Consider the following 22,005-nt stretch of genomic DNA (forward strand, 5'->3'; position numbering starts at 1 on the left):
TCCAGTTGAAGCTAAGTGAGAAAGGCAAGGAATATTGACTTAACCCCAAGTTTCCCCTTAGAATTGAGGAAGCAACACAGGCTCTCACCACCTGTTGAAGACCAGATCCAATGAGTAAGAAGAGCTGCTTTGCGTAAAAACTTGGACCAGAGTTAGGGTGCATAATTCTGAGGTCACACTGAGGGAAACTGAGCCCCAGTGTTTCCTTTGTTAAGACTTTTTTTTTTTTTTTTTTTTTTTTTGCTTTACAAAGAGTAAAGGTGCTTGTGGATGAGAAATTCCTTTTGCTACAACCAGTTCAACTTGACTCTGAAATTAGAGCTCCTGTTTATCAGCAGAGGGGAAAGAGAGCTCTGCTAAAAAGCCAGTTCCAGGTGGACTGATCTGCTCTGGAGTGGCAGTGGACTGGTTTATAGTATCTGCCCTAGGAGAATGCCAGTTCCGTGGGTTGCATCCGAGATACCCAGAGCTGATGGAAAACCAGGAGTGACCTCCCCATACAGGAAACTTGTGAGCATATGAGGTTTAGTAGTTAGTTTGAGTATACCCTGGTAAGAGCAGGGTGGGACTGGCTTGTAGCATTTCCTTTAGTATTTGAAAGAGTTCCTCATAATACAGCTCTGGGAATTGAGTGAGTACAGTGTTCCCCACCTGAACACTGAGCTCTTTCTATACATGACCTGCTGCTTTATTGTTGAGGTTCTTGAATGGAGAGTTTAAATATCCCCAGAATCTGGCAATCTCTGTTTTTTCATTTTGACTTGTTAGTGACCAGGCTATCTTCTTGGCTCATGGAGTTCGCAGCTTTTTGCATTAATAGTCTGTAATAACTTAGTTTGCATTTATAAAGTCACTTTTTTTTAAAAAAAAAAAACAAAACAAAAAAACAAAAAAAAAAAACAAAACAAGAAACAAAACAATCTGAGTAGTATATGGAGTTGTTTACTTTTGGACTACCAGGTCCTCAAGTGCTCAGATACGAAGGAAGCTCAAAAGGCATTTTAGGTACAAAGATCTTAAAATCGGGTAGGGGAAAAGCCCTGTTTTTCCGAGACATTTTTTTTTTTTTTTTATTGTTGAAGAAGTGTCATAGATTTGTAGCCACACAGAGGTATTTTGTAAGAATTGCCTGACAACCAAAGGATGAAGTGAGAGCTTGGGGCTGGGGGACAAGGCATTGCCAGGAGCCCGTGAGGGTGAAGTGAGTTTGAAAAACACGTGCCCCTCGGTGCTGTTTTCAGTGTCCCGCCTTCCTGAGCTCCTTCCCTTTCAGAAAGGCCGGTGGCAAGGTGGTGCCGCTTGTGCTTTCCACAGAAGCGAGTGTGTCGAAGCCAAAAGGGGAGGCGGGCGCCCGCCGCCGCAGGTCCCGCAGCCCCGGCGGGCGCGGGCAGGCTGAGCTCCAGAGCGCGCCTCTCCCCGCCAGGTCCGCCTTAACCAAACCAGATCAAAGGGGGCTGGGACCAAGGGCGGGGAGCGGCCCCGGGGCTCCCGCAGGAGCAGGGAGGAGCCGGCGGGTCGATGCCAGCTCCCTGACCTGCTGCGGGGAGGGGCGGGCTCGGCTCGGCGCGGCGCGGCGCTCCCCGCTCCGGGCCACTGTTGGAGCGAGCGGCGAACCGGGCCCGGCTGCCCCCGGGTGTCTGCGAGGGGAATACCTGGATCGAGCGAGGGCTGCGATCTCCTTACCGCTAATCTTCTCCGGCTGGGTTCTGGTAAGCGTCGGGGAGCGTGTTATGTGGGATTGCTTCACATCTGGCCGCGCGGTCCCGTAGTGTATCTTAGGTTACAGCTGAAACAACTCAGGCGTTCGGAGAGTGTGAGGATGTGGGTTTAGCTAAGACCATTGTGTACCTTCAGTTTATCTACGCTGCTTGTCATGCAAGTAGCCTCCTGGGCTTGTAAAAGACTACAGCTGGGTAGAAATGCTGGAGAGCTTAGAACAGGACCCTGCTAGCACTGAAGAGCCTGTTGAGAAAGAAAAACACACCTCCCCCCGACTGGAGATCCAGCTATCTCAACAGATGCGCTATTGTAAAAGTGGTATATGAGGTTATCGTTTGGTCTTCAGAGCACGGCTCAGCAAATGGGAGGCTTAAAACCAGCATACGCTTGGGAAACGAGGCGGAAAAAAAAAAAAAGTTCTCACACGTTTAGCTTTCGAAGAAAATCGTTGTTGGGCTGCTAGCGTAAAACTACTTTGCTATATTTTCTGTACCTAAATGCAAAGAATGCTCTGTGTTTATCGAATAGGTGTGACTGCGGTGTATACCTGTCTGATGTGCCCTGGCGTTCTCACCAAGTGGCTTGCTTGGTTAATATACAGTAGTCATAAAATTATGTTAGTGGTTCTATTAAAATATGAAGAAAAAATGCTGTTACTAGTAAGAGATTCTTTAAAGATGTTCAAATATAGCTTTTAAATTTGGACAGAAAACAAAACAAAAATTACTCTAAACAGGTGGTAGAGAGGTTTCTTAACCTCTTATGTAACACTGATATAGTCAGGACCATAGCAGGGCATAGCTGGAGCTATATCCTAAAGTGTATTGCTTTTGTGTCCCTTCACATCTGTAATAGTTGAAATGTTAATCCCATAGCATGGTGAAGTAAAAACCCGTGGAACTTTCAATGCAAGTAACTCCTTTTACATCCAGAAAGAGACATATTTAGGTTCCCCCCCCCCCCCCCCCCCCCCCCCCCCCGTGTAAGCAGGATTAGAGCTATTTTGGATCGGAATATTTGCAATTACAGAAACTTAAAAGTCTTTCATATGGTAGTGGAAAGTCAGTAAGTTGTGTAAATAAGATTTAGTGTGATGACAGTGTTACAGTTGTAACGTTTGGGGCTTTTTTTTTTTTTAATAGCTTTCCATGCTCTTAAACTGTGCTGAAGTGTATACCTGCTTTCCAGAACTACACAGATTTTTTTCTTGTAGTAGTATGTTTTGTTCCAGTCATTTCTGCTTGGAGCTGTTTCTCTTTCCAAAACTCAGCATGTTTAAAGCTTTTTTGGATTTTCTTAATACATTTTTTCCATTTCCCCTACATATATATATGCTTAATTATTTTTTAAATAACGTTTTAGGTTATACAAAACTTCTGGAAGAGAATTTTCAGGATTCCTAGTTGTTATTTCTGTCTGCAGTTTAGTTATTGTGAATTCTGTCTTTAAAAAGACTTTGTAGTTAAAGCACTGCAATTGATTTCTTTAGTCGAAGCCTGGCATATGATTTCTGTAAATGGTCTGCTGTTGTTGTTGCACAGTTTGTGCTAAGAGGAGTAACTTTAGCTTGAAAGCAAAGCAAAATCTATTTCTGAAGTTCTGAAGAATACCATTTTTCCCACCCTTTGCGGCCTTTCCCAGCTCCCTTACCCCACAGCTGTTTCTGGTGGGTCAGTTCGTGTGCCAGCTTGGCAACACAGATTCACTAGTGCCCATCTGTAGCATGAGCTGTGGTCCTGGCACGGTGACTTCTGGAAACTCCCTGTCACAGGAACTGCAATTCCCGAGCCAGCCTGCGACGCAGGAAATGAGCTCGTGGCGACTCAGGTCCAGGACAGGACAGCTTCTCAACCTCTTGGGCTGCAGAGAGGGATGCGAGGGCTAGCTGGCTCTTGAAACACTTGGTGCAAAAGGGAGGAGGAGAAGCTTCCCTTCTGCAAACCTCTTCTGCTTCCTGATTGTCTTCTAACTACTACTGCGAGGTACAAGTACTTAGATTGCTGAAAATCTGCTTGTTCATAGGGCAACATCAGTTGAGAAAATGGATATTTATAGAATGTGCAGAAAATAAACTGACTGTAATGGCATTTCTCAAAAATAGGAGCTACATTATATCAATCCTCAAAGTGAAGCAGTTGCATTAATATCTCAGGTAAACTTGTGTGCTGATGAAATAAGAACTAGAGGATCTTCTTGAAGGTGAAGTGTATATATTTAAAATGTGCTTTAGACACCTGAAAAAGAAGAGGAAAGGACAGGGAAGTCTTGTTCTAGTAGACGTCTGTATTTTGTATAGTGAAAGCTTTTCAGGGAAGACCTAGTGGTTAGCAGCTGAAATGGAAAAGCAAGAATCAGGGTATTGAGAGAAACCAAGCACCACATATGAACGCATAGGAGTAAGAGCTGGAGAATTTGAAAAATGTCTAGCTGAGAGCCAAAATTGAGATCACAACCATAAAACATTAAAAAGCTGTTTGACTTGCTAAAGACCATTGCAGTGGTAGATAACTAGACGTCTCCCATAAAACCCAGTATCACACACCAGGCACCACCTGTTACTCCTGTGAGCACTGAGAAAAAAGAAAGATGCAAGGAATTTTGGTGATGTGAAGGAGGAGAAAACCCTCATTAAGAGTGGCTGTGAACTGGCTGGCACAGCAAACGAAGTCTGGAGAGAATTTAACTGAGTTTACAGATTGAGACCATGTAACCCATTTGCCGTATTGAAAAACTTCAGCGTCTTAGGAGGCGACAAGGCCATTATAATATTTCATCTGGAAGGAGACTTAATAGGTATCGTTGGGGTTGTTAAATGTTGCTTATTTCAAGAATGCACTGTTTTTAGAATCCAACTGTTTTATGTGAACTTTTGACATGAAAAGACGTTTTTGTTGCTCAAGACATCATGTTCATCTCAGAATCATGATGCTTTGTAGCTGACAGGTTTGCAGGGTACAGAAAACCCGGACTGATTCACTTGGCTGAGTGGTGCAATGCTGACTACAGATAAAGGCTTTAGATAACTTTTAAATGAAATTTGAGTTTTGTCCTACCTTAAATGAAAAATGTAAAGTTTTATAACCAGTTTAGTTTTGTTTTAATGCAAGGTATACATTTGGGGATTTTTTTTTTTTCTTATATGGTTAAAACAACCCTCAACATTTAGCTGTTTCTGTTGTCTTCTAGAGATCTATAAATTATCTGTACTAATATACTAGGTTATACTAAATTTCCACTACATCATTCCCTCTTGAATTTGCACTTCTATCATTCTCAATTGCAGGCATTATGAGTCCAGATGGGATTTGCTGAACCAGTGTTTTTTTAAGTCTGGTTGGTTGTTTTTTTTTTTTTTTTTAAAAAAGAAACTTTAAAGCAAAGGAAAAATTCTTTCTGTTGCAGCCAAAGGAACAGGTGAACTTAATCCAAGTCTAAAAAGAACATGCTAGTTAGGGAACACCAAATCCTATATAGTTTCAGTGTGGTACAGCATTACTTTATTTCCTGAAGGGCTTGCAATGCAGATGGCAGATGTCTGCTGGGTAAGCTGTGTTCATTGTTAGCTCCACAAATAATAGAGGGATTACTCCATAAAACTGTCACTAAGTAACATTGCCTCTACAGACTGTGGTACTTCCCAGATATGACATTCTTCTAAGCTGTTGTTTTGAGCTGCATGTCTTACGTACTTTCTTAGCAGTTACTGTTATCAAGCGTGTAGTAATTAAAGATAATTTTAGTTTTCTTTCCTTAGCAGTCCAGCTGGCATAATTTCTAAAGAGATATTAATGTTTAAAATACCTTATGTCCAGCTAGAGAGGTGGATACCTAAGTGTGATCTATTAAACATGTAGGTTAACACTTTCTCTAATTGTGTTTAATCTTCTATTAAGTAGGGCTGCCAATATTAAAACCTGCATTATTTACAACCGCATTCAGAATACCTGTCCGCTGCTTTAAAGCCTTCAGATGTAAATTGGTGTAAATCTGAAAACCCCACTCTGCTGGAGAATACCAAATCCTAAAGCAGTCTGAGGAATACAGCAAAAATAAACTTCAGCATCAGAAGAATTCAGAATTCTGAAAGACCTTGTTTTCAAATATTCTTGGGTTTAGATTTTTTTTTTTTTCATGAGGAGCAGGTTTTTTGTTTCCCCACCTCCATAAAATCTTACTGTGCTTTTACTTCTTGCATTTTAAATGGCTTATTTGTGCATGCTCTAAAGGAGAGATTCTCAGTTAACTGTTTCCATTATATATATATATGTCTCAGTAAGTTCCCAGTCACTGCAGTTGTGGCAGAGGAGACAAAATACAGGAGAGAGATAATATAGTCTAAGGATATATTTTGATGTGGCAGCTTCAGGTGGAGTTTTGCTGTCAGTGGAGTTGCGCTTACTTGTGTAGAGTATAACACAAATGAAGTACCATAGTACCTAACTTTTAATACCATCAGACATGAGTGAAACAAAACTCAGATAACATTAGACTTAAGTGACATCAACCATCTTGCATTTGTTTAAAAGAATAAAAGCTACCAAACCAAATGAAAATGTACAGCCCAACTCATATTCTAGAAGATTGGTCTGACTCCCAGTTCTTCTTCGCTATGACCGAATAAGATATTTAATCAGATGGCTACCTTAAGCATGTAAAGTAGTCTTACTGTAATATGGCATTGCAAGAGCTTCAGGGTAAGCAGGTGCTTCCATTGCCTTGCTCAGAGACTCCATTAAAATGGCCAGATTTAGGAATAAAGGATCAACTTTATCTCTTAACATTTTTATAGTTTGAAATAGTTCATGAATAACCTGTTCAATAGAAGAACGATGGCAGAATTATATGTTGTGGTATGGATGATGATGTTCTTTGGCTTTTCTTTGAATTTACTAGTTTCTAAAGAGTCTTTCTGAGGATTGTATTTAAACTGAGAGGCATGCAGGTAGATATTACATCTGTTGAAAAGAAAGTATTTGATCTTTGATCATATTACATGGAGGCTGCTGGGCTGTCTGGAATGAGAGTTCTAATCCCCATGTCAGTGTTCACAAGGGGCATAGATACATAGAGGGTCCCAAGACTGTGTGTCTGTGCAGGGATTGCCCAGCTTCCATGGGTGCGGGTTAGCTTGCATCTCTGTTTGGCACATGTGTGCCTTGCATGTAAATGTGAGGTTTCCTTTATAAAGTGATTTGAACCAGCTACTAAAAATGATATCTATTGCTGCATGCTGCACATGTCCTGGATTTAAAGCAGAGGGATGGTGTGTCTATCTTGAAGGGCTAAATATTTTCAGTGTCTCCATACCTTATTTTCAGTTATTATAGTAGTCTGCAGGACAGTAACTTTGATCGGTGTACAGCAGTTTCAAGTGATGATATGGACATGTCAAACTAACTTAGAAATGTAACAACATCACCGTGCAGCCTATCTAAAATGCTGCCAGACGTCTCGAGAGGAGCTTTCTCTGCCTTGATGTCCAGCTCTCGCTCTGTCCACTTCAGCAGGCTTTGAAGCTGCCTACAGTGCGAGAGAAAACCAGACTGTTCAAACACAGTGGTATTTCATGTAACTAATACATCTCTTCAGACTGAAACGAAATTTAGCCAGCCACTTGAATTTACTCTCTGTGCTCAGCCAAAAGTCCTCCATGGGCTGGACTTGCCTGGGCCAGGGGAGGGGGGTACCCGGCAGGAATGTGTGGAATTGGAGGCTGGAAAAAATATGCTCGTCGAGCAGCATATTCTCCTGTTCTGAGCGGTTATCTAAATGAAAGTGATTTCCCCCGGCATCTGGCTCTGCACATGATCTAGAACAAATAGCAGAGGATTAATTTTTGTTTCAGAAGTGAAGGATTTAGCTGTGTCTGGGGGAGATGCTGCGTGGGGGAGCTGCCGGGGGTAGCATTCCACTCTGCAAAGCACTTTCTGCTCAGAATTAGCATTCAGGCAATTAAATAGCTCAGCTGGCTGGGCAGGCTTAGCCCTCTGAGCACTCAGCAAAGGTATTGGGGAAGAAAACACGTTAGAAACTTCCTCGCTTATCTGTCTTAATCTGTATGTTGTGTCTGTCTGCAAAGTTCAGTGTCTGTAATGCAAGCCTTGCAATTTGGACTTGGAATGCTGTCGATTAAATTCAGTATTAAAAAGGTAACACTAAGTTAACCAAAGCAGTTGTAATTAACTGAATCTGTGTTTTAAGCAAGTGTTGATTTAGTCTTCTAAATAGTACATAATTAGTGTTCTTTCTTCCTCTTTCTCCCCCCCCCCATAACTTGGGAAACAAGTTCTTATATAAGTGTGATGTTTGCCGTCTCATGTTATTTATCAAAATAATCCTCTCCAATTTATTTTCAAATCTTATTAACACACTTTTATAGTTAGCATGGGGGGAAATTGGCTGCTGCAAGCACCTCAGACAAGTTTTAATTTTGAGCCAAAGCTCCTCAGTCACCTTTCCAGTTTTAGTTTTTACTTATTTACACTCTGCTTGAAAAAGATGAGACTTTTGAAGAAAATCTTTAATATAATTTGTTTATAGCACAGCGCATTTCTTAACTGCCTTTGGAATACATGTCACTCAGAAGCATGAGCTTCTCAATAAGTACTAATTGAATCCTTTATTTTTTTTAAGCTTAAGAAAAACATGTGGTTGTATTCTATCTTTTTAGTATTTGTAACAGTTCATTTTAAGCTTCTGTTGAAAACCTTGTCTACCATCCAGAAATTTTGACAGATATTTGCAGAAGTGGCTTGATTTATTTAAATAAGACATTTCAAAATAATTTATTCAAAAATAAAAATATACCTAATTTTCAATATAAATTTGAGATAGGAAAGGTAGTTACTGAAATCAGCACATTAATGATTATTAAACAATCTGAACTGGGTGGTCCTGTCTCCTGCTGGCTTTCAAAGCACGCAGGCAATTTGCAGTGCAAGGTGTGCATGGTTACACGGTTTATACAAAAATCTGTTTTCATAAATAGTGGCTATTACTTAATCTTGTGCAAAATGATCTTGTTCCCATATATCTCAACCATTACTTGTTAGCATGACCCAGAGACTGTCAAATGTCTATTCAGTTGACTTATGCTTTGGTTTAATCACTGAGCATTTATGTAACTTCACTCTTAACTTTTTGTCAAACAAATGAAAGTCTTTCAAAACATTCCTGGCAGCATGTGTGTGACTCAGTTCTATTTCCCTGTGTTGTGAAAGATGAAGTTGAGAGAGGAGCTTTACTGATTTCAATCTGAAGTTGTTTCTGAGCATCTCAAAACTCTGTAAACTTTATTTGTTTCTTCAGGAACATCGCATATCCATCAAGAACTTGGAGCATGGCTATGAGCAATGTCAGTGACTCTGTGGTTCTAAGCAATGGCAGCATCTTGTCAAATGCTACTGGCCCAGGTATCGTTGCAGCTAATGATGGAGATGTCGTGGTCCAACAGCTCCCATCCAAGGAAACACCAAGAACAAAAGCGAGTCCAAATGGCTGCCTGCAACTTAACGGTACAATCAAACCATCCTTTCTGCCTTTAGACAACCAAAGAACTCAGCAGATGTTGTCGCAATGCTGCCACCCTTGTCCATACCATCATTCTTTAAGTAGCCATAATAACAAGCAAGAATGTCATTCAGTGGTTGGCAGCTCAGCACCATCTCCTATGACTTCGTGCTGCATGCAACCACATACTGAGTATTCAGCATCTGTTTGCCAAAAACACACCCCCATATATCAGCCTGCCTGCTGTCTTCAGCCCTCCCCATCCTTCTGCCTTCACCATCAGTGGCCTGATCATTTTCAGCATCAGCCTGTGCAGCAACACATAGCCAGGATAAGGTAAGCAGTTTGTATCATTTGTTAGTTCTCAGTATGGCTAACCTTTTCCATAACTATTTCATTTTCTTACAAAAGTATAAGATCTAAAAGGAAGATGAACCAAGTTTCTGCTCCAGTGTTTTTACAAGTTAATCTTTGATGCATTAACAACTTACTTTTATTCAGAAGAAATCAAGTCAGGAAACTAGTTTTGCTGGGCTACATGAATATTCCTGAACCAAACTAGTTCTTTCTGTGGAAAAATAAAGACTGTTTTTTCTTCTTGGGGATTGTTTGGAAGCTCATTAACTCTTACAAGACACAGTGTACACCTATATTGTGTGAAGCAAACCAATACAGAGATAGCTAAGAAAACACTGAAAGAAGTGGTATGTCTGCGTAGTCTAATCCAAATCTGTATTTCCTCAGAAAGATGCACTGAAAAATACTTTCAACTTCTATTCGTAAGTGTACTGGGTCGTTTTTCTTTGTCAGTTCAGCTGGTTCAGTGAGTTGCCCCCATGTCTTTTCAGTGTACATATCTTCTAAACTTCAAAGCTGTGATTGGATTGAGAAATTTTTGATTGTTCCAGGTCTTAATCCTTTCTATCTTCCGCTTCATATGAACTTGCCTTTTTATATTTGATAGCTTTGGACTTCCAGTGACAGTAGTCCCAGCTACAAGGAGCAACAGTCACAAGGAAAATCTTCTACAGCCTGCTGGTCCTGGGCAAAATCAGTCAGTCCAAGAGGCAATTTCTAAAAATCAAATTTTCTGTTACAGTGAGACACTTCTAAGCTTTTATGTAAGGTTATGTTTTTCTGAGTTGCAGTTGGGCCAAACTGGGTGAATTTTCAATGGGATAATAAAAGGTACCCTTCTCACTGTCATCTAACATCTGCATCCTCGGTCCAAAACTTGGGAACTACAAGTATTTCAGTCAGTTATAATGATTATGTCTTGATGAAATGCATGAACTATTTTTAAACTTCTGAGAATATCAGACTGGGACAAATATATAATGTGGAAAAAGTCAAAGTGAATAAAGCTTTTATCCTTAAGGTAAAAGCAGAAAATAAGGAACATAATACAAAGTGGAAATCAGCTTTCCCCTGCCCGTTATTCCTCTTGCAAACTGAAAAAATCATAGGGGTTGGAACTGCTTACAATCAGATGTGGTTTTTTGACCCCATACTTGTTTAAATGTTAAGTAAAGATGAAAACTTGATACTTTTATATAATACTGTATGCAAAGGTATGCAGAAGGTTGAGCCATTACAGAATCAGTCAGTCATACTTTTCAAACTGTCAGAATGGGTGTACTAATTTCACTGTTTTTCCTCTCTGTGCAGCAGGACTGTTAAACTTCATCTGTATTCCATAGTCTTGAGGACGGGAACAAATGTGATCCATAATCTGTGTTTCTGTTCTTAGTCTAGAAAAAAGAGCAGTGAAAAGTTCTTCCAGATATGGTAAAATAATGTTTTCCATAGCACTTCACAAATACAAAGACTTTGTTTTAACTGCTCTGCTTGAGATCTTGAGCCAAGATGCTTTTTACCGTCTTGCACTTCCTCAGCATGGTGTACATTTGTACATAAATGTACATAAATTATAAATAATGATTTATGATAAATGTTTGTCTGTTAGCTGTCAAAATAAGGAAATAATCTGGCCTTTAAAGCACCTGTACTTATTTACTCAATTGTATGCATTAGCATAATCTACATATCCCTATCAAGTGGTTACTGTTTCATTTCTGGACTTGCTTCTGGTTAAGGCAACTGAATTTTCTCAGTGAGGAGATACTTGCAATATGCCTCATGGGTCAGCAAATCAAATGAGTCCATCTTCTAAAAGCCACCTAGCTTCTCGTTGCTGTTACCTGTTTTTTTAGTTCTAAACATGTGGTAAACAGGACTTAGGTCCCATGCCATGCTGGGGAAGCTGGGCTTCTTGTATGCATTTTAACTCCTTAACCTGGCTGTGGCTGCATTAATGGACAGTGCATATATCTGACTGTATCACTTTGTGTTATTAGCATGGAACCAAAGACTTATTTTCTCTCAGAATAGTTTACAAGGTGTGTCTAAATGTAATAGTCACCTGTTGCATTGTGAATCTAGTTTTTCATACTGAGAGGCCATTGTCATTGAAGGCATGTTGGTAGACGGTAAAAACAGGGACCAACAGCCTTGCAGGTGGATGGATATATGCTCTGGAAGAAGCAAACTGTCTCATTGGTAGTTACTTTGCAGTGCTAAAGAGAATAGGAGAGTAAGTGATAAATGTGTATTCATCTTTACGTACTCAGATAACTTTCTGTACACATAAGAGTAACATTTAAGTGTGATATTTTTACATGATCCTTGTTCCGTGCTCTGATTTTATTACATTTTGAGCCTATAATCTGCACAACAGCTTCTTCTCCAGATGTTTTTCTTACAAGGCTAATTGGAAATCATCCAGCTTTATAACATGTGCATGTTTTAACAGGGTTATTTAAAATGCAGGTTCTCATATGATACATTAATTAAATTCAGCGTGTAGTCAAACTAGATTTCATTCTGGTTCTTTGTATTTTAAAAAAATGCATTCAAATATTGTTATAATTTTAAGTTTAAGAAGCAGGGGAAAGATATGATTAGATGGAGTGGGGTGAACACTTTGCAAACTGTATCACTAATGCTTACAGCTCTGGGCAGGTAATTAATTGTTTCAGCATGACAGGTTTTGTCAGGTTTTGAAGCCCAAGGCCTAACGTTCGTCAGTGACCTAATATTAAAGGAATGTGGCTCTGGTATATCATTGAAGATTGGAGTGAATAAAGAAGACAGATTGAAATAATGCCACACTTGTCCTATCCTCTTAAAGCTGGCTGGATCTGGAATTTTGTAGTGTGTTCAGCTTTGAAGTTTAAACTAAATTACATGGAAATGTCATCTGTACACAATAACTCGAATTCGTCAGCAACCTTCACCAGGTAGACAGAAGAAATGAGGAAAAAGAATCAAGTAAGACTGTTAATCTGAAGAAGTGGAAGAAGCATGACAACTGATGTTTAACAACTGGAAGCACTGAGTTAGAAGTCACTGGGGAAAAGTAAAACTATGCAGCCCAGCAGCATGTTTAGTGGGATGAAAGGAGGATAAAATAAATAATGAAGGGTTGCGTATTCAAGCAGAACTAAACACTATGGTAAAGAAATTATGTAAAACCAGAAAACTCTTAAAATCTTCCCTGGTATTTTTCAAAATCTGTTATTTGTATAGAAATGCATGCGTGTAAATTGGGGCAGAAGAGCAAGAATGTGCAGCGATCATTCAGTAAGTCATCTCAGGGTTGTGGAAAGCATGGGGTAACAGTGCTGTACCTGGCTGTTGTCTCTGGTACCAAATGATGTTGCTTCTCTTAGACTCGTATGTGAACTTTTTAATGAGAAAACACCAGTTAAAAGCTACTTATGTCCTTGCTAATCTTGATGCTGACTCATTTGGAATCTCTCTTTGGTGATACAATTTAGAAAACTTAGGTCTATGGACTCGGAGGCAAAAGGTAGGGGAGAAGAGGTCAGGGAGCTGCAAAAGAATTGATGGTACTGTTGGTAAGGAAACTGCCCCGAGCTGCCAGTGCGTGTAGTGCTTGCACTTCTGTGATATTGAACCAATAAATTCATACAAGTACTCTTTGCTCAGAGTAGACCTGCTCTGTATCACCTACCATTATTTACATTTCAAGACTGTACTGTTAATCCTTTTGGCTAAAGCGGTTAAGTAAAGAGAACTGCTCTGAAAAGCATTGGAATTATGTCTGGTAAAAAAAGGCAGGATAAAAGGATGTGTGGGATGATCTCTCTATGATCATACAGTCATCTCAAGCTAGAACATGAAAGTAAAATCAGTTTAAAGCCTCACAGAATCATTAGTTTGGCTAAAAGTTAAGTCTTTGGTATATATGTAAATTGTTCCTTATCCCCCACGAGCCTAGTTTGGAGGTTTTAGCTCCCAAAGCTTTGTTAGTTTGAACTGCTGTATTCAAAGTTTTCACTTGCTAGACCAATTTATATTCTAAGCAAGGCAAAAACTGTAGTACTTCAGAGTCAGGAAACTGGTAAAGCGTTATTATCTCCAGACTACTGTACATCTTCCTTTCAGTTAGATTTAAGCCTTCTTTTGAACTGTTTTGGCATTGCAGATTTATGTGATGGTTCTGGGATTCTGCGTTCTGTTGTATCTCAGAGCGTTCTGTGCCACACACTGTTTAAACAGTATTGCAGATATACTTCAATACTTTATTTAATACTTTAAAAAGATCTATAAAAATGAAAAAGCTGTGAAGATAGAACATTACAGCTGCCTCTTAACCATTTTACATTTTCCTTCTAGTTACTTGATATAAAGATGAGAACCAGAAAGAAATAAAAAGCTCTTGTTTTTTCAAAAAGCAAGGGAATGTTTGCCAAATACCAATCTTAATAACAAGACTTTGTTATGAAACAGCTCCCTGCTTGATTCCAGGAAAAGGATAATTGTTATCTAGTACATTCTGCGTGGCTTGCAGAGCTGATTATATGTATACATGTGTATACAATATTTTCAAATATTCTCATTTCAGCAACATTAACTGTTCACAAGAACTCCAACATGGAGTTCTTTAAACATAGTATTTTCCACCTATCGAAATATTTTCCATTTTGGAAGTTGTTAGCTTTTGCTGTATTTGATGCCTTAAAAGATACTTTTGTTTTTGCTTTTTATATGAAATGTGTACTAATGTCTTGCACAAAATACATATGCATATACTGTTACAAATTAATAAAAGGAACTTACTCCCCCTAGGAAGATTAAAACCAGGTATCTTTAAAATAAAAAAATCCTTTAGGTCAAATTTTCAAGATTGTTTATGAAATTTTTTATCAACCTTTAGCAACTAAAAGGCAAAAGCTGTTACCATAATTTCTTTCAATATTCAGGATGTTGCAAGTATTTTGATTCATGTTGTAGATACAGGAGTTCCTGTGTGATGATAATTTGTACGGAAACAATACAAATTCTGTCTTTATTCTCGTTTAAGCTGTTTATTTCATGCTAAAATAGGAATTCTTTATCCAATGGCTTCCCAGATTGAAGAGGCTGGAGGCACATGGGAACCACAAACTAGATGCTCCCTTTTGTGTCACGGTGTTAACAGCTCAGTGGTGTATTTGGGGATTTTGATATAGTTGAGAAAAGGAAAGGGAATGTGTAGCAGTCACATGCATCCTTCTGAATCTTGAGTCCAAATGTGGGGTTCTCTGTTGTACACGTGGGGAGGAAGAGCTCTCCCTGTGATCAAACAAATGAACTGGGTTTTTTCCTTTCTCAGAAATAATTTTTCATGGCAGTCAGTAATTTGAGATGTGCTTTCTTATTTTTACTCATTTTTACTTTTAGTTTTATATTATCCCTGAGTGTGATACCTTAAGAGGTTTATTGTGGTTTATTAATTCATTTACTTTTCCCACGATAATTATTGCACGTTGTTGGCTAAACCAACAATATGCTGCACTTTCTGTTCATCTTGCACAGAGCTGAAAGCAAAGGGCTGACACGCAGAGGCCGGAATACAAATAAAAAATATAATTTATAATTCAGTGACTGACCAAATTAAAAATAACATGCCTAGAAAAATATTAAGTGCACTTAAACCCCCCTCATTTTTAGGCAGTCCAGGGGATTTTTGCAGGCTTTAAATGTACTAATTAAGCATTAGGATTTGTCTAGACTTCAGATTACTTTGAAGCAAGCATTTTTGCAATAGGAAAAAAGGAATTGGAAGGTTCCTGATCTGACCTGAGTGCAGCGGAGTACCAGCCTGGCTGTGTTTTGACCTTTAGTCTGCCATTTACAAGCTCCAGGTTCTGTGAGTGCTTGAAGGTGAATTTCTTATGCCCTGTATTCCTCCCCTTTCCCTGAATAACAGAAGAGCTAGTACTTAACTAGCAATCTGCTGTTGAACTGCAGTCTTCAGAAGCCATAAAGCTGATAATGTGAGGGAAATGATAGAAACATTTTTTTTTTTTATACTTTCTTTTGTACTAAATGGACTGGAAAACCAGCATCAGCTTTGTTCATTCTTGAAAAGGACTAATCAGTGTGGGCTTTGAGAGGACTTTTAAAACTGAACATTTTAGAACAAAAAATACAGCAGAACAGCCAGAATGATGGCAGCTAGTTGTAATATTTTGATTATGTATAGTTGTTCTCATGCACTTTTAATTTAATAGTAGGTCGTGATAAGATTCAAGTGTGAAGCAAGACAACACTAGACAACAGAGAGCAAAAATCTAAACTAAATGTGGCCGGTGGCCTGTTTTTCGGAACTTTTAAGGAGATGGGCATTGAAAGATTGGAGTATTCCTACTTCTTAAAAGTTTTCAGTCTTCCTTATGATGGGAGTAAAGTGCAGAACGAGGAACATTGACTTTGGAAAGCTCTTTGTAAATTGCCATAATTGTCTCTAGCTCTTTCCAAAATCACTTGTCCTTCCTCTCTGATGATATGTCAATTTGTCTTAGTCTCCTAGTAAGTAATAATTGATGTGCATGCTTTTAAGTAATCAATGGTGCTTGAACAATAAAACAAAACAAAAAACCCCAAACACAATGCAAGAGGGAAATACAGACAGCGCCTGAGCAATTTGGCATTAATTTTGCTACATTAAGATTGCTCTGAGATTTCTGCCCAGAATATCTGCTGAATAAAGAAATCTCTTAAAGCCTTGACTACCAATGCAAAATAGAAAGGAGTTGTTACCACTAACAGATTACTACTAATGTGTAACTACTAATCTTGTAACTAAGGGAAGTTACAGGTAGAAATCCTGATCATATTTCAGAAAGCCTGGCCCCTCTATTTGGGAATCAGTTTGGTTCTGGGTTTTTAAAATAAAATCACGAATAGGTGAATGTACTAGTCTAGAAAAGCTTACATGCATCACTTCTTCCACTTTTCCATTTTTTCCTGTGACGTTAATGGGATACCTTGCCACAAAATTCTTGTTATATTTCCAGTTTGTAGGGTATGGAGTTCATTCAGTCAAATGGATGAACATTTGCTAACTTTTTGCTGAACAGTTTTAATTATATTAAATCTGTTTTATAGTCTGTTTAATCATGCGGTGCTTTTTTGGATCTTGGCTACAATACTGAACACCTTTAAATGTTCAGTAAATACTCCTTTTTTTACTTGCTTCTTAGTGAGCAAACAAAAGAAATTTCATCTCAGAAGATACGGAAGATGATGTCGCATTATATATGTGCAGTTTTTAATCTGTCAGCATAAGTCACAGAGCTGTCTTTGGGTAATTACTTAGTTAATCCTTCTAAATCTTTTAATTGTTTTGAATATACACTTGTTTTATATAATTTAAAAATTATTACATTCTAAGTAACTAAATTCATAGACATTGAAACAGCAGCTCAACACCAAAATGTGTCTTTGAAGCAAAATACTTCACTAAATTTAGAACAGAATTGCTTAAGTAACAGTATTTTCATTTGCTGTAAGAGATTAAATATGTAGAAAGATAAAAACTAGCATTTGGCCCCATAGTCAAATAATTTGGAGAAATTGTAAGGGCTTGTAGTCTATCTTCAGAAAAGCTCTCTGGTCATGGGTTTTCTGAGAACAAAAATGAACCCCCTGGCGACTTACGTTCACAAATTCTTACATCTGCACAGGAAGGAAGACTGAAGCATGTACCAGTTGAAGTGTGATATATGACAGTCTGAAGTCTCCCTACTCCAGAGTCAAACTTATATATGCTTCATGTCAATCATTAATGCATGTAAGAACATGGATTTCGGCCTTCATGAAGAAATACTGTGATTAAAATAGGTGTTCTTGTACATCTCTTTCATTCTGTTTTGTGTCTTGGGATGAAGCTTTTCTTGTGTGTATGTTGTGATTCCTTGGGTCATGTTATAATAATTTCCTATCTGTCAGAGAAATGCAAGATGTGACCATGACCTTGCATTGCTCCATTCAACTGGGAAGTGTAATAAAAACAGCTTTGAAATAAAATATTTCTAAGGAAGGAACTTTTTGCCAGTAAAAATGCTGAAAACTACTCTAGTCATCATTTAAATCCCAGAACATATCTATTAATTTCACTGTAATTACCAAGAAAAGAAAAAAAGACTAATGGTTTTAGACTTGTGAAGGATCTTGAAATAATATTAGTCTGCTCCAAATTAGCTGTTGGCTTGTTTTCAAATAATGATTCATGGTGGTATTTTACTAAGCCTTTTTTATTGTCTTGAATAGTTCAGAACTTTTGTTTAACTTGCCAAGCAGTACTATATGTGGTCCTGCCCTTAGTGCCTCAGAAGTTAAAGGAATATATATATATAGAGAGAGAGAGATTGAATTAAACCTTTTGAAGAATAATATACTTTACATTATGTATAAACTTTGCCATTTAAAGCTGGGACAATCCAGTTTAAGTATGTTGGATGGCAATTGATTATTGACAGTTTGAGAACTGTGTTTAAAAGTGACCACTCATTGGAGAAAAGTTTAGGGAAAGAAGAACACAAAAAAAATATTTTTGGGGTGTAATTACTTGGCTCCTTCCTACACCATCAGCTTTTCCTACAGAGGTGATGATTTATGTCTTGTTCAAGACAAGTGAACCAAGTAGACACTATTAAGGAAAAGAGCCAGCTTTCTTAGTAGTTGATAATATTTAGTCAGTTGTTGAAGCTGAAAGAGGGAAGGCATTAGAAGTCAGTATTGCAAAAATGAGTTTCTAAGGAACCTTAAACTGAAGACTTTGTGAGTAGATCCTGAGCTCTTGCATGTGTACCATCCATATGGACCAGGGAGGGAAAGGAGGGGGGGGAACAACAAACCCTAAACCTTGGAGCTGCTTATAGGACTATTTCAATATCAAGTTATCAGTATGTTATAAATTTATAGAAGTTCCAATTTTAACATATAATGAATCGTACTGGGATAGAAATAGACTGTTTCAGTTGGAAGGAATCTGAAAAATCTGATGATCATCTGGTCCAAGTGCCTGACCAGTTCAGAGCTGACCAAGTTAAAGCATGTTATTAAGGGTATTGTCTAAATGCCCTTAAACCCTGACAGGCCTGGGGCATCAACCACCTCTCTAGGAAGGCTGTTCACTGTTTGACCACCCTTTTGGTAAAGAAATGCTTCCTAATGTTCTGTCTAAACCTCCCCTGGCATGGCTTTCAACCATTCCCGCATGTTCTGTTGCTGGATACCAGGGAGAAGAGATCGGCACTTTCCGCTTCCCCTCCTCAGGATGCTGTAAAGAGTGATGAGGTCACCCCTCAGCCTCCTTTTCTCCAAACTAGACAAACCCAGAGTCCTCAGCCACTTTTCATTGGACATGCCTGCCAGCCCTGATACTAATAACAATAACTTCCAAATTAAAATACCTATATATATGTATAGGATGTCACTATGATTGCATTGACCTTTTTCCATCTCTGTTGACCTGATGGAAACATAGTTTCCTGTTGTATGCTGCCATGATCCAGAAGTTTGTGATTAGGAGATGTCAAAACTACCTGTTACTTTTTCAAAGTAGGTTAATAAAGTTTAATATTGATTTCATGGCAGAAGGAAAGTGAGCAAAACCTTGGCTTAGTTAAGTCTGTAGGGTTTGCCACTGATGTTCAAGGAGTCTGGTTTTACCCAGTGTGTGTGCTGTAGGTCCATAAAGCATATACTTTTATGCTAAATCTAGATCAGAGAGCAAGAATCACTTGGACAGTGATTTTATTATTGTTAACACCATCCTTACAATTGCTTATACTTGCTGTGAACATAGAGTAGATCCTCTGGTAAGAATAAAAGAAGAGCGGACAAGAACCTTTATAAAGCTATCTCAACTTTAAAAATGTGAATTGATATCTATAATGCAGTTGCCAAATAGCATATTGATTTTTGGTCCTTCTAAAGACTTTAAATTTGCTTAATTTTATGCAAAAGAATAGTCTTAGCAGAAATAACTTGTAAGGTTAAGCAAAGCTGTAACATTGAGATTTCACATTTTTTTAATGGGATGAATAGCAGTTAATTTCAAGTCATCTACCCTGATAATCTAGAGATAAAATAAACTTCCTTTAGATCGTTCCATGACATTTTATGTGGGAGAGAAAATTCTTTGCATTTTTCTTGCTTTCAATAAAAGCTTAAAAAAAGCAATTTACCAGAAAACTGAATTCTCTGTCGTCTTTACAACATTCTTCTGCTGTGGGTTATCCTGTTCTTATTTTATAGATGTAAATAAGTAGAGCTAAGTGCAGACAAATACAATAAACACTACACATGTAAAAAACATCAAGAGAGTTCATGATTAGAATCAGGGAAAACTCTACATAGCAAAAAATTAAATTGGGAAGCTTGTAAAAAAGTTTTGGGGCAACTTAATCTGTTGGATTTGTCATCTGAGTGATTGTAGTGATTGTTAAAATGATAAAGCACATAGGTGTTATATGTGATATAGCAGCAAAAGCTAGCTTGATACTTAAGAACAATTCAAATTGTTCTCATGGGTCAGTGACATTCTGAAAACACGAGGATTTTCTTCCTCTGCAGGGATTTAGTTTGTATTATATGTTCTAATGGAAGACGTACAATATGATGCATATCTCATTCTATCCTGCAGGGATTTAGCTTATCCTTGAGTGTAATAATGACAAAAAGCTATATTTTATCACTTCTTGTAACCAGATCTACCAACAAAGAGAATAGTTTCCCTCTGGCAAAGTAAAGCACTGAGGTTAAACACCTCATAATCCTTGGACAGAGGAGTCTTTATATTGATTTTTTGGTTGTTTTTTTCAGTAAGTACAGCTATTTATTGTAACTTAACATTTTTGACTCAAGTGAATCTTTAAGTGAAAAGCAAGAGTGCAAAATTAGTTTTTCTGCTATTGGCTTTTTAATGATTTTTTTTTTTTTAAATATCAGTATGTTTAGACACATGGTATACATGGTACTTCAAAAAGAAGATATAATTTGTGTCCTAAAGAGCATGCTATCTCACAAATATGCGATGTGTTTTTTATGGACACAATGTTATTTGTATTAAGAGAAGTAATACATCCTTCTTACAGATACCTGCATGAGGAAAGTAGAATTAAGATTATGCAAAACTGTCAGTATTTGTCCATGCTGCCAGAAAATGAAGATGTTGCATGTCTACTGCAATGTTTACAATTTTCATTTATTTTGGACCCTGTTTTGCTAGAGCAGTTGTCATGATTGCTTTTGCTGCTGTGTTATCTACAGTACTATTAGTGGTTGCTTTACATCCCTGTGACAACTACTTTATGATAAAAAACTGTAAGCTGTACATTTATTTTTGAAATTTTATGCAGCTCAGCATCAGAGTGAAGGAGTTCGGCCACTTGACCAGTTAGTTTTCTCTGAATGATTGTTTGGAAAATTGGATTTTTCCTAATCTGTCAGTTTTCTGTTAGTGACCATTTCCGTGCTATACTTGCACCTGGGCTTGAGCCCTGAAATTATGATTGGCTGTCACTGTTCATATTCAGATGTCACTGAGCATGGATCTCGGCTGGATTTTCTAAGGGATGATTTATCAGCAGTCAGTACTTTTTCACCTGAGGCCAGTTCCTGCAGTGGAGTAGGAAAAGTGGTTGCAAAGACTGGTGCGTATCTTTTTGAGATACTTCTCGTCCAGTCAGCTGTGGGTTCATAATAAACTGCTGATGGCAGGCAATGGTGTGAAGAGCAGTGCTTCCTCAGTTAGTGCTGGTTCCAGCTGGGAGATGGTACCTTTCAGCCAATGCTGGAAGCTTGCTCAGCTGCAGCACAGCACCAAAATCAGCTGGGTGGTGCTGCTGGGAGCACAGCTTTCTGCTTCTCTTAGCTGCTGTCTCCCAGGAACAAAACCAAGGAGAAGCACCTGTACTGACAGTTTTGGATTTATCTATAATGCTGTTAATCGTTCCCTTATATCTTAGAATAGGGCGCAGTGATGCGAGGCAGTGCCTCTGTGCTGCCCCATGTCAAGGTGGTAGCCCCACAGGCATCAATTTTAGCTTGAAGTCTTAACTGGTTTATTTTTCCTCTAAGGAAAAAAAAGGGGAAAAGCCCTTCTATATCTGAGCTCCACTATCTACATCTGGATACTGTGAAATAAAAATTAATTGCATCTAAGGGGCATGGAATAAATCAGAAATCAAATGTTTAGCCAAGGCACTATCCAGAATTATAATAGGAAATTAAAATGTTTTAGGAAGGTATTGTTTGGATAAGTTAGTACAAATGTATGTTTTGGAATGTACTGATGCTTTTAAACTGACTTAAAAAAAAAAATATTACTAGCAATGTAGGCAGGCGTGTTCCTGTTCAAAATCATATTAGTATCTTTTTCAACCTTTTAGGTTATTGATAGCCGCTAACGCTTTGAAA

The 22,005-nt window shown here is 38.3% G+C and overlaps 1 protein-coding gene across 4 annotated transcripts in view; it reads left to right on the top strand.

The window, feature by feature from the left end:
* The window catches only part of DISP1 (dispatched RND transporter family member 1), a 95,417-nt gene that overhangs the window by 51,468 nt on the left and 21,944 nt on the right, over positions 1-22,005 (top strand). For all 4 annotated transcript variants that reach the window (XM_074897276.1, XM_074897275.1, XM_074897279.1 and 1 more), the window contains one exon: positions 9,028-9,564. In XM_074897276.1, the coding sequence (XP_074753377.1) occupies positions 9,059-9,564 (506 nt within the window). In that variant the 5' untranslated portion in view covers positions 9,028-9,058. The remainder of the gene's footprint in view (positions 1-9,027; positions 9,565-22,005) is intronic.

This window comes from Athene noctua, chromosome 1 (assembly GCF_965140245.1).
Source record: "Athene noctua chromosome 1, bAthNoc1.hap1.1, whole genome shotgun sequence".
NCBI classification, from domain to species: Eukaryota; Metazoa; Chordata; class Aves; order Strigiformes; family Strigidae; genus Athene; species Athene noctua.